The 13293-nt window shown below is 47.2% G+C and overlaps 1 protein-coding gene across 7 annotated transcripts in view; it reads left to right on the top strand.

Annotated features, from left to right (window-relative positions):
- The window catches only part of KANSL3 (KAT8 regulatory NSL complex subunit 3), a 31557-nt gene that overhangs the window by 15664 nt on the left and 2600 nt on the right, over nucleotides 1-13293 (top strand). For 6 of the 7 annotated variants that reach the window (XM_081017312.1, XM_081017309.1, XM_081017308.1 and 3 more), the window contains exons 15-21: nucleotides 641-718; nucleotides 3737-3925; nucleotides 6040-6124; nucleotides 7489-7643; nucleotides 9317-9438; nucleotides 10104-10326; nucleotides 11652-11800. In XM_081017312.1, coding sequence (XP_080873438.1) covers nucleotides 641-718; nucleotides 3737-3925; nucleotides 6040-6124; nucleotides 7489-7643; nucleotides 9317-9438; nucleotides 10104-10326; nucleotides 11652-11800 — 1001 coding nt within the window. The remainder of the gene's footprint in view (nucleotides 1-640; nucleotides 719-3736; nucleotides 3926-6039; nucleotides 6125-7488; nucleotides 7644-9316; nucleotides 9439-10103; nucleotides 10327-11651; nucleotides 11801-13293) is intronic. The other variant, XM_081017313.1, reaches the window with a different exon arrangement.

The following is a 13293-nucleotide window of genomic DNA, read 5'->3' as shown; positions in this document are numbered from 1 at the left end:
TAGAATTCAAACTCTCAAGGTAGCTGTAAATTTACTGTAGCAGCTGGCCAGTGCTAGCAGGCTTTATGCCACATACCTCCATTCAAGAGTGGGTGCTTGGAGTGCTGCTGTGTTGAGCCCCAAACAATGACAATCAGCAGTCACATTTTGCTTCCTAATGTGTTGTGTGTTGTTTGTGCCAAGTGTTTTGCAGTTATAATTAAATATGTCTGAAATGACTTCCTGTGATTTGTATTAGTAAGTGACCCTGCTCAGGCAATAGCTGAAAGTGCAGTCAGTGAGGGAGAGAGACAGCAACTCAGAAACCTGTTTTTGCTGTCTCTGACAGAAGTTGCTGCCTGGTTCTGCTGGCTAGGGTGGAGTGGGTAATCTCAAAGCCCCAGTGACAGGCAATATGCTATAGGATTCTGCACCAAACTGGTGCCCTTCAGATGTTTTTGAACGGTTGACAGTCCCATCAGCCCTGGCTAGCACTTCTTTGAAGGGTTGGGGGAGGCTGGGCTACAGCCATGCCAGTTAGAGATGCTTCTTGGATCTACTTGCCAGCCAGCCGCAGAGTTTCTCTTCTCATGGTGGGTCAGAGGGATGCCCCCCCCCAAACATGAGCTGCAGGACTGTAATTTTCTCTGATTCATTTCAGCTCAGTTTGCTGCCTTTCTGAAACAAAACATGCTGGTGAGGAAATCTCTTCCTCCTGGCACCTCTTCATGCCTCTTTGGTGAGTATCTCCTCACTTTCTGCCTCTGCTGCCTCTCTCTTCTTCCCTCACCCTCCTCTCTCCCTCCTTGCGCTGCTTTGGCAGTGTTTGGAGGCCTCTTCTGCCTTCTCCCACTCCTCCTGTTGCTTTAGCAGGAGCTGAAGTAGCTGAAGAGGACAGTGGAGAGTATGAAGCACCTTCTTTTCCTACCCACCCGCCCCACTTTTTTACATAGCTTTGAAAATTTCATCACTGCTGGAGGCAGTTTTTGCAGTGGGCCTAAACAAAACTATTTTCTGCCTGGACCGGCCCAACTGCTCCAGCCCTGCTTTTTCCATGGTGCTCCTGGAAGTTGCAAACTGCTGCCACAAGAGGGAGATGAACAGCTGGCAGGGGAAGTTTGGGGTGTTGCAGTGAGGCTAGCTTTACCACCTGTTCTTCAGGAGGCAGCAGGCTGCCTGCCACCTGGTCTTGGTGGGTTTTGAACTCTAGAAATTAAAGATGGCAAAGTGGGACAGATCTGGTAGACAGATCATGACCCAGCATGGGCTACAATCCGCTAGGAATTATTCCTTGCCCAAGCTTCATTGTGATGGAAGTGTGGCCTGATAAATGCATGGCAATGAATTTCTGATAGGCCTTGTGTTAATAAGGGTGGTTTTTTGAGGTGAGGGTGATTCCTTCTGGGCAGCCTTCCAAGGACCGCATTCTACTGGTCGGCAGGGCCAGATGCAAAAGCAGGTGGAGCAATAAATTTTACCTTTGTTTGGTAGCCTAGCTTCTACACAGACTCTCACACCCTTCTCTTTCTTTGATCCATCAAGACAAATGAGGCATTATTACGTACAAAGGCATATTCCAGCCAGGCAAAAACACTTGAGGTGTGAAGCAGGACCAGTTTGGGGCATGACCTAGGGAGAATTCCAAAGGCCAGGTGGAGAGGTTTGGAGAGCCACATTTGGGACATGGCCTGCCTGAGGTTTACTGCCCCTTCGCTGTCTGGTTGACCTGGAGGAGGCTGCTTGCTCCCTACCCCAGATGGCTTTGGTGGCTCTGATGTCCTGTTCCTGTAATCTGATGGTATGAACTGAATTCCACAGTGGATTTTCAGCGATGGGGGATGCAGCAGCCTCCCTGTCATGGCAGGAGGACCTGATTCCCACCTAGAACAAGTGCATACAACATTATTAAACAAAAGCAACAGTAATGAAATCGAAACAAATGTCAGAGTAGAATTGTGTGTGAAAAGTACCATATACACTATGAAAATAACATTAGCTAAGTAGCCAGCTCTCACTAATTTTGTAAAACACAGTGCTTGGTGCTAGTTTATTCATTAAAGAAACAAGATATGTGTACAGCTACATCAATTCAATGGCTATGTTTTGACTTGGCTTTCTTCAGCAGTCTGGATACATGGAAACAGTGCCAGTTAATTGGAACTTGCTGGACTACCGTAACAAATGCAGGTTGTCAGTTTCCTTCCCAGCCTGCACAGAAGTTTAGTCTGAAAATGGTATCCCCATTCACCTCAGAGCAGCAGCAGAGCCAACAGAGTTCCCGTAGAATTATTGGGGTGCCTCAGCCTGGAAACAGGCTCAGCATTCACTTTCTGCTCCATTAATTTGGTGGCTCTGAGCTGCTAGTGAACAGAAGAGAGCAGTGGTGGCTAACCTCTAGATGTGTTTGGACTCCTATTCCCATCAGCCCCGGCCAGCATCACTGATGTTTGGGGCTGGAGTCCATCAGCATCTGGAGAGCTGTAGCTTAGTCACCTCTGGAGTCGTGTGTGGAGTTCTTGGTTGTTTTGGACTACTGTGAGTGCACACACACAAACACACACCTTGGCAGCTTTGTTCTAAGTGATTCTCCACATTCTCAGCAAAACGTCTCGAGTGACTTCGGAGCAGAGCATGCACCAGGTTTCAAAGCAATGTGTTAACTCTTTGTCTTAGTAAACAGAAAACTGACTCCATGCTGATGGCCCTGGTGAAAGTGGCTGCCTGGCACGAATCAGGTTCATGGGTTGTCTCCTCATCCAGGACAAACAAATATTGAACTTTACTCTCAGCTGTTCTTGGTACCATTAGCTATCAATGCCCAACACTATAGAGCAAAAATATCGCTTATTCAATGCTGTGGCTTTTCTAGCATCTGCACATTGTGGAATGATAACATATTGGGGGCGAGTAGGCTTTAAACTTGAAAAAAATCCCTGTTTGTGAGATGTTCAGAGAAGAAGGTGTTCAACATTGTTGGTTCTTGTGAATACCTCATTTGGTTCCCAGAAAGATCCAGTAATGAAGCCATCTGTCCAGTTTGCTGTTTGGTCTGAACCAGGAAGAGAGTTCTGAATTTTGCTAAAGGGGTGTGGTTTTAGGGACTTGAAACACACCACTCTTCTATCTCTAAGCCTGAGTGATGCAGTAGGAAGGAAAAAGTACCTAGCTAGCATAAGTTGTGTGTTGAAGGCATTGGCAGAGAGAATCTGACAAGTAAACCATGTTTACTTGCACATAAATCATGCTGAATGCAATAAGATTAATACCAAGTTAAAAAATTGTTAGGCTGAAGTCTTCGTGATTTCAGAATGAGTTAGTTCCAAGTAAGTTTGCTTAGGATTGCAGCCCTGCTGTGGAATCTGGTACATCCATTAGGAAAGATCTCACGTGTTTTGAAATGAAGTCCATCTATTTCATGAGTGCACCTCACAATGCCTCTCCAGTAACTGATCTCTCCTTCCTTTACCTGTTGGCCCCTCCATCCATATCCTACAAGTCCTCCTTCCCTTCTCCTAGTTTGCAGCTTGAATGGCACCCCTGATTAATTTCTATTTAATGCTGATGATTGGCAGGTGAGGTGACAGCTTTAAAGAAAGAGAAGAAGGGTTCTTGTCGCCTGCGAAGCAAAATGACACTTTGCACAGGGTAGCCTGGAGGAAACTGCAGGGATGTGTCTGGGCACATGCACAGGTTTGTGTTGTGAGGTTTCCCCTGTACACTTAGTTTCAACAAGCTGTCTTGTATTCTCTGGTTTCAGTCTCTTCAGAGCAGCAGTCAGAGGCCAGGGAGAAAGAAGATGTACGAATGCAGCTGAAGAGGCACCAGGCCCCCAGCCCAACTCACTGCAGCAAATCTTCCAAGCGAGCCAAAATCAAAGTGACCATCGTCTCCCATGGAGAATCTGCTGACACAGGGAATGGAGCCCCCTTAGAGGCACCGCCAGAAAGTGAGTCCTGGGAACTATAGCTCACTTACAGGTGACCAGTGATGAGGAGGGAGGGTCTAAAGGTCACAGGAGATGTGTGTCAATTGCCTTACGTGGCGTTTTGGTTGGGAGAGTGCTAGGCTAGGCTGGTGGATTAATGGTTTGGTCTAGTGTATGGGACAGTGCAGAGCAAGTGCCTAAAACATGTTATCATCTGACATGCAAGGTTTAGGCCATTGTATTAGTTCCAGGGAATAATTAGCTAATATTTTTCATGAGCAGCTCTGAGTTGGCAGTAGCATTATAAACAAAAGAGGAACTGCACTGTTTTCTAACGTTTCTTGGATGCAGGTGTGTTTTGAAGCTAGAGTTGGAGAATTTGTTGGGATCTAGTTATGTTAGAGTTGCTCTGTGAGCTAAACTAATAAAGCATTGCTGTGAAAGACATGGCCATCACAAAACTGAGGCCCCTTGTATGGATTTCTGCAGATTGCACTGCAAAGTGAGAGCAAGAAAGGCACAAACAGCAGCTCCAAGAAAGCCCTCAGCTAACCCTGGAAGGTGCTTACAAGGCTGCCTCTTACCCTCGTCATAGTGCATGGTAACCAGGGGGCCATGGCTACTAAGTTTACAGCTGTGGTTGATGGGAGGCAGAAAACAGCTTTGTGGAATATGTCTAGGGCATGTTGATTTTTAAAGGCCTGGCCAGTGGTCTGTTCAATTTTTAAAAATATTCTTCTTTCTGATGTCCATGGCATTTGGTTTCTGAGCCAATATCATTAGCTTTTCCAAAACTAACAGGTTGAAGTGTTTCCCACAAAATCTTCCACCTGGGAGCTCAAGATCCCCCATAGGAAAAGCTCTTTCTAGGACTGATGCTGACTTCCATTGGAAGATCCTTTGTGATTTCAAATTCCTTGGCATAGCCAGCTTCTAGGTGTGATTATTGTTTTGTAACATTCTCATTGCCTGAAATACGTAGTTGATTGCAAATGATTTCCCAACCTGCAGCATGTTTGGATGCAGCAACTGTGCGGATGTGTGCATGGCTTATACAAGTATGCTGGTAAGGGGCTGGGAGTGGCCACAGCTCCCTGAAGGAGTGCACACTCTATTGCACATCTCGGTTCACTGCCCTCACATATGAGGGAAGGACCCTGAATGGGAATGACTGAATTTGCTGATGAGCACATGATGTAACAGCAGCAGCACATTGCTAAACGGGAACTACTTCTAGAGTGGTCTAGTGATTTGCATGGGCGCCCAAGCTCAGTGTGAACCAGAAGATAGGATAGCCACACTTGAAACATTTATTGGGGATAAATCAGCTAAGGCTTTTAAAATGGAAGCAAGAGTAGGCTATCGAGCCAACCCTGCTACGAAGAGGGCTTCACATAGTTTGAGCACATCTGGACATGGAGACTTCCAAAGCTGTAAAATGTTATACTTTTGTAAATCTTCCCTTTAGTTAATTCAACAGTAGATTTATTTATTTATTTTTACTGTACAAATTAACTAATCCCTGTTTAATCACTGGGGCATAAATTTATCAGCTTTGAAAGTCTCTGTCTCTTTTTAATTTTTTAATTATCCAAACTTTATTTCTTTTCACAGACAATAATGAAATGCAGAAGTAAACTTGAACCAAACAAGAATTCCCTCTTACCATACGTGGACAGGTGGAATGTGCAAGACAGATTTTCATTTGTATCCAAAACACTGCAATAAACGCGTGATTTTAACTTGCTTCTGTTCCTGTGTATTTTATATGAGACAAGCCCTGCTATGAATGATTGGCCAGTGCTAAGAGGTAGTAAAGAAAGAAGGGTGTTTGGCATAACAGAACAAGGGAAATAAGTATAAATTAAATCAGCAGGCAGGAGTGCTGATTGCTGCTTCCAAACTAGACAGCCTGGTGCTTTAGAGGCAGTGAGGCTGTTTGGAGTCTAGAATCCAGTTCAATTGTTACTCTGCTGTATGTGCTGAGTGAGTCACATAGTGACGTGGTATTTCTTGCATCTTTCACGGCAGTGTCAGGCTATGGGTTATTGGAGGTTGATGCTTGGTCTTTTTCAGTCCTTCAGACATACTGCAACAGAAACTGACTCCTCTTACTCCTTTTTTTCCTTTTGCAGTAGCTGCAGGGAAGCCTATTGCTGCAACCTTGGGACCATCCACCTTGGCTGTAAAGGAGGCGCCTGGATTGCTTGCCACCTCCAAGTGAGTATCTGCTGGCCTTCGATGCATTTAGGACCAATTCATGCATCTTTTAGGGGTAGGCTGCATTTGTGAATGGGTTGCCACAAAGAGTTGCCTTGCTAATCTCAAATCACCAGTGTTTTCCCCATGAAAATCAGTTCACACATCCAACTCTGAGAAATGCTTCATTTATGGAATTCATTGATGCATGGTACATTCATTCATTCATTCATTCATTTTAAAAATTAATCTTCCCTTCCTTTCAAAACAGTGTGTGTAATAATGATGGTCAGTTGCTCAGCAGGGGTACTGTATTACGGTATGTAATTTTATATTGTAAACCACCCTGTCATCTTCGGATGAAGGGTGGTATAGAAATTTAATAAATGGTTACAATAATCTATCCCACCCTTAGGAGGAGATTTTACACATCTATGGAGGATGGGCCTACCTACACCATCCTGGGCCTCATGATGACTTATCGGTTCCCTCCTGGGTCTAAACACTGTGTGCTGTGAAGCAGCAGCAGGAAGAGCCCCTTAATGCCCTTATAATGGGCTTCTCATATGCACCTGGCTGGCTAATATGGGAAATGGAGCAAATTGGACCAGACCGGTCATTGGTGTGGTCCAGCAGGACTACCCAAATACACAAGAAGAGCATCTGCTGCATCAGACCAGTGGCCCAGCTAGTCCAGCATCCTGTTCTCACAGTGGCCAACCAGATGCCCCCAACGGAAGCCTGCAAGCAGGATCCAAGCACAAGAGCCGTCTCCCCTCCTGTGGGTTCCAGAAACTGGTATTTAGAAGCACTGCTGCTTCTGACAGTGGAGGCAGAGCAGAGCCATCATGGCTGGTAGCCAGGGATAGTCTTCTCCTCCATGAATTTGTCTAATCCTCCTTTAATGCCATCTAGGTCGGTGGCCATCATTGTCTCCTGGGGGAGGGAGTTCCATAGTCGATAACTCTGCACTGTGTGGAAAAGGACTTTATTTTATCTGTCCTGAATCTTCCACGGTTCAGCTTCACTGGATGCACACTACTGCTAGTGTTATACGAGAGGGAGGAAAACTTCTTAAAGTTTATTCACTTCATTCTTAAAGTGCATGTAAGTGTGAAGTGGCCTACAGTCAGCATGGCACAGAAAGAACTATGGAAGCCAAGCTACCATGTGCTGCAAGCACTGGCGCAGACGCACCCCAGAAAGGGCACCTGCAGGGCAAGTGGCTCCAGGTGCTGCGTGCAGGGGAGCCAAACAATGGCTTTGGAGGAAAAGCAAATCTCATTTGTGGCTGAGCAATTCCACTTACCCCATGCCAAGATCTGTGTGCAGTGTGTGTGTGCTTAATAATTTAACTGCTTTTCCTTTTTTCCTCCCCCGGCCAGGCCAGGTTCTGCTGCAGACAGCCCCTCTATCAGTCCCACCCCCTTGGCCACGATCCCTAGCAGCACAGCCCCAAGTGCTTTCCATGCTCTGCAGAACAGACTGGTGGCAGGTGGCACACATTGTATGCAGGCCCAGCCGAGCAACGCTGTCCAAGGTAACTTCTGACTCTCTTTCTGTGAAAAGGCAAGATTACCCCCACCAGGCCTCTGAAAGCAACCGTTGCCTCTGGCCTGCATCAGAGAATGCCTTTAGTACTTGTGCACTCTGGCATCAAGGTAGATTGAGAAGACCTCAGTTTTTGAATATTTTTATTTTTATTAAATTTGCCACTCTGAAGACTTTCAGCAAACAGTGCTTCCAGGGTGGCTAACAATGAAAGGTTTAAAAGCACACAATTAAACAAACAATGTAAGCCATCAATTGAAAATCAAAACCAGGATAGCAGGTAAGACATGATCAATAATGGAATAAGTAAGGATGAGTTAATACAAAAAAAACTTCACAGTGCTTATTTAAAAGCCTTTTCCATGTAGCACCACTCCAAAAAGACAGTGGTGTTGATGCCAGGCTTTGGGGGAAATACTGATTCAAACCCAGTACCCTGTGGGTTCAGCCTGCAACAGCCAATAAAATCCAGGCACCAGTTATCAGTCCAACAGGACATTTATTTCGGCATTGTAAGGCCAGTGAGACACAACCTCAACTGGCAAGTACCGTATTTTTCGCCCTATAGGGCACACTGGCCCATAGGACGCACCTCATTTCCCCCCCAGCCCCCAGGACAGGCTGCTATCCCGTGCTTCGTGCTGCTATCCACAAGCCTTGCGCGTCCGGGGGGAGTTCCCCCGGGCGCGCAAGGCTTGCAGACACCTGCGCGAAGCACGGGGCATCCTCCGGAGGGCGCCCCATGCTCCGGGCTGCAGGCTGCTGCCCGCAAGCCTTGCGAGCCCGCGGGAACTCCCCCCGGGCACGCAAGGCTTGCGGACTCCTGCCCGAAGCACGGGGCGTCCTCCGGAGGGCGCCCCGTGCTCCAAGCTGCAGGCTGCCGCCCACAAGCCTTGCGCGCCCGGGGGAACTCCCCCCGGGCGCGCAAGGCTTGCGGATAGCTTCCTGAAGCCTGGAGAGCGAGAGGGGTTGGTGCGCACCGGCGCTTCTCGCTCTCCAGGCTTCAGCGAAAGCCTGCATTCGCCCCATAGGACGCACACACATTTCCCCTTCATTTTTGGAGGGGAAAAGTGCGTCCTATAGGGTGAAAAATACGGTAGTTGAGGGGTGACACCCCAGATATGAAAAAAAAGCACTAGCATTTATGCTCTTACAAGCAAAGGGGCAGCTATTTTCATATATGACAATAGTTTCTTCTTGTTTCTAATGCTTTAATCACATGGCATACCAACTTCCTTATCTTTCTCTCCTTACTTTGTCCTCAGCAGTTATAGCAGTAGCTCCTTTGTGAATGTTGTTCCATCCTTCTCTCATGGTTCTCTTGCGAACACAACATTCACATTCCAGCCTTCACCTGCTCAACGCTGCTTCTTTTTATTCTCCTTCCATAAGGCAAGCCTCTCTGGCACAAAGCTGCTGGGTGACATGAGTAGGAAGCCTCTGCTTGCATTTCACAGAGGCTTGGGGTGGCTTCAAATGTGCAGTCCAGGCCTGTCAGCTGAATGGGGAGAGAAGTGTGCATCTGGCTGGCTACCCTGGGTTGTTGGCTCCAAAGCTGTTCTTGAGTTGTCTGACGGGATCAGATTGTTGGTTCAGACAGCAAATTTGTTTCTCGAAGCACAGAATGAATAACCCTCTTGCTTCTCTTTGGTTTATCTCCAGGGGCAGCTTCTGCCAGCAGCCTCCTGCAAGGCTTGAGCTTCAGCCTGCAGGACATTGGCACAAAGCCAGCCGCTCTCCCAACAAGTGTTGCTGCTGCTGCTGCTGCAGGGCCTTTGGCTCAGGTAGGTCCGTGTGAGCAACCTGTGGGGTCCCTGGTCAACCAGTGGGCCAAAGGTTTCAAACATGCATCCCCAGCTGTTGTTGGGCTACAACTCCCATCATACCTAGTTATGGATGTGGGCAGCGCTGTGGTCTAAACCACCAAACCTCTTGGGCTTGCCAATCGTAAGGTCGGCGGTTCGAATCCCTGCAACAGAGTGATCTCCTGTTGCTTTGTCCCAGCTCCTGCCAACCTAGCTGTTTGAAAGCATACCAGCATGAGTAGATAAATAGGTACCACTGTGATGGGAAGGTAAACTGCGTTTCCATGCACTCTGGCACTTTTCACGGTATTCCATGCACCAGAACCAGTGTAGTCATGCTGGCCATATGACCCAGAAAAGCTGTCTACAGACAAATGCCTGTTCCCTCACATGAAAGTGGAGATGAGCACCGCACCCCATAGTCTGATTCGACTGGACTTAACCATCCAGGGGTCCTTTACCTTTACCTTACCTAGCTAGCAGGACCAGTGGTCAGGGATGGTGGGAGTTGTAGTCCAACAACAGCTGGGGACCCAAGTTTGAGAAAACCTTAGATATCTTAGCATGAAGTAGGGAAAAGGGAGAGGCCTCCTGCTCAGTGATGTTTCATTCTTATAACCTGTTCCTCTTTTTCCACCTTGCAGACCTCAGCGCTGAAGACCTCAGCCCCACTCCAGAACCTGAGCACCATCACCACAAGTACAGGCACCATCGTCCGCACCATCCCAGTTGCCACAACCTTGGCATCTCTTGGAGGCTCAGCAAGTGGGAAGCCCACCACTATTCACCAGCTGCTTACTAATGGGGGGCTGGCAAAACTTGCAAGCAGCCTTCCTGGCTTGGCTCACATCTCTGGTCAGGGGACAGGTAAGAGTCCAGCTGTAATGGCAGAACAGGGAATAATTATGTTCTGTGCTGACTAGTGTCATTTTTCCTTGGATTGTGGCTTCACCAGTGGGTATGCTGAGGTCACTGTGGCAATACTGATGAGGGAGCGAGTTGATTGGGGCCAAAACACCAACTACAACAGGCATGGAGCCAGAATGCTATAGTATTCCTTCATTCAGAAACTTGCATTGGCGTGAATCAGAATTCAGTAGCAAAAACAATAAATGTATAAATAGGATCAACAGCAACTGCAAGAGTTGCAGTTATTAGCTGATGAGGTTGGTGCAGGCTTTCATGCTTCTGCAGACCCTGATGAACAGAGCCATCATGGAGTGTTCGACTGCAGAGACCCGTTAAAATATCCAATCAGCTTGGAAGCTCACTGGGTAGTTTGGGGTAAATTGGGCTTGCTATCTCAGGTTGAAGATTAAGTGGCCTAATCCTAGTTGCACCACCCTGAGCTCCTTGAAGAAAGGGGGAGATACAATTGTGATTTCTCCAGCACTGAGCCTAAAAAACGAAAACAAACAAAAAACCCACCTGAGGCTTTGCCCTTCTCTAGTCTCATAACTGTTGATTGGCAAGGAAAAAATAGGTTAAAAAAAAAGGAGAATTCCGTAGATGCCCCAAGATACAGGTTTGGGGCAAGTACTCTTTGGTGAAATAACCCCCACAGAGATTTAAAATCACAAAATGTGCAGCAAAGTAAATATAGGGTATTCTACCTTTAAAATATGCCCTTCTAAATTCCTTCCAGAGTTCCTCACTTCCACTAGTATAGAAAAAGACCATGTTTGGTAAGTTAGAAATGGTTTACTTACAAACTTTCAAAGGTCAGATTCATGTGTTTTCCATACAGCATTCAGAAAACACAGGCAGCAGAACTTAAGTTAGTTCCAAAGTGGTTAAAGTTCCTGATTTATTTGGTACAGGAACACAATGATGGTTTGTAGAAAAGCCATATGATCTGAGCTTGGAGCTCAGAACTCTACACACATGGTAGACTGAAGGAAACAATAGATTTTACTTTCTTCCTCCCAAGGTGATGGGGTGTGACCAAGCTAAGTGTTGCTGGACATCTTACTCTATGGCATTGACCTATTCATGCATTAATTAGACTTAAGCGTTTTGGTTATATGAGGCTGGTTATCCCTCAATGGTGATGTCAGTCTCTAAAGTCTCTGCCCATAGAAGGGCAGTTGTAAACCTAACTCCTAATTTATGATTTGTGGCTGCCAACTCTGGCATATGTGTGTTCCCAGGGCAACTTGCATCAGTGACTTTTCCCCCTCCATTTCCACCAGGCTTAAAAGCTCCAACCACCATCACAGTGACTCTGCGAGGACAGGCCAGCCGAGTCACGACCCTCAGCCAGGCAGCCATGGGAAGCGTACAGCCCCAGCTGGAAGAGCAGCAGCAGCTGCTGCTACGGTCCCCACCACCTCCACCCCAGGTAATTCTGCCTGCTGGAGCTCTAGCATTCAGGTGAGGTACATTAGGGACCGAACAGTCACAGAACTGTCTTCAAGCCTTGACCTGGGCAATCAGCCTTCTCCTCTTCTCTCTTGCTCTAAGGGTTTTCCAGCCAGCCTTTGGCTGCCTTATGGGCTTAGTAGCAGCAGCTGCCTCCAAGCTAAGCTTTGTCACCTTTGTTTACCACAGGACCCACCTAGATGGTTTTGCCTCTTCTGGCAAATCCCCCTTAGCCCTTCTATCATGGCGTTTCGTCCTCTTTGCCATTGTTAATTTTTGTGACTTTATCTTGGGAATTTGGTTAAACCTAAAGGGAGGTCCATCTGGTCCAAGAGATCTCTCTGGGAAGCCTAAGAGCAGGACATGAGCACAATAGCCCTCTCCCAACATGTGTCCCCCAACAAATGGTGTTCAGAGGCACACACTTCCTGTGATACTTCCTGTGATGAGTAGTCACTGAGAGCCTCATCCTCCATGAATCTGTGTGCTGGCTGGGTTGAGGAGAGTTGTAGCCCAAAAGATCTGGAGGACACCAGGTTGGCAAAGTCTGGTTAAACCAGATTGTAAGTGACATAAAGGTAAAGGACCCCTGGCAGTTAAGTCCAGTCGCGAATGACTCTGGGGTTGCAGCGCTCATCTCGCTTTACATGCCGAGGGAGCTGGCGTCTGTCCGCTCCACAGGCAGTTTTTCCAGGTCATGTGGCTGTGACTAAGCCACTTCTGGTGCAGTGGAACACCGACACCAGAGCAGCACACGGAAACGCCGTTTACCTTCCTGCCGGAGCAGTACCTATTAATCTACTTGCACTTTTGGCATGCTTTTGTACTGCTAGGTTGGCAGGAGCTGGGACCCAGCAACTGGAGCTCACCCCGTCGCAGGGATTCGAACTGCCGACCTTTTGATCGGCAAGCCAAAGGCTCAGTGGTTTAGACCACAGCTCCACCCACATCCCATCTATTAAAAGAAAGAAGATAATATATAGTAAAAGAAAGAAGATAGTATATATTTAGTTTGTAATGGAACCCACTTCATGCACTTTCTACTCTGTTTTCTCAGTCCCACCCCCATAAAGGGATCGTCTGATTCTGAGCTTGTGGAAAGTGTCATGTCAGATAATAATTTGGGATTATTACCATAATTTGTGGTATGAATCCAATGCCTGCTTTTGCTTAAATGCTGAAGAAGTTTCTGGGGACTTACTGGTGCATATTTAAAGATCTATTGAGTCAGCCTGGTCAAAAGGTTTGGTGTGCATCTCATACCTACATCTCCGGGAATCGGAAATACACAAGTTGGAACTGCAGCACAATGTTAAAAGGGCATCCCTAACCCTAAGTGGGACGCGGGTGGTGCTGTGGGTAAAACCTCAGCGCCTAGGACTTGCCGATCACATGGTCGGCGGTTTGAATCCCTGCGGCCGGGTGCGCTCCCGTTGTTCGGTCCCAGCGCCTGCCAACCTAGCAGTTCGAAAG

This window comes from Podarcis pityusensis (genome assembly GCF_964106645.2).
Source record: "Podarcis pityusensis genome assembly, chromosome: 8".
NCBI lineage: Eukaryota > Metazoa > Chordata > Lepidosauria > Squamata > Lacertidae > Podarcis > Podarcis pityusensis.
Note: the sequence above shows the minus strand (reverse complement) of the source record. Positions and strands in the feature narration are given on the sequence as shown.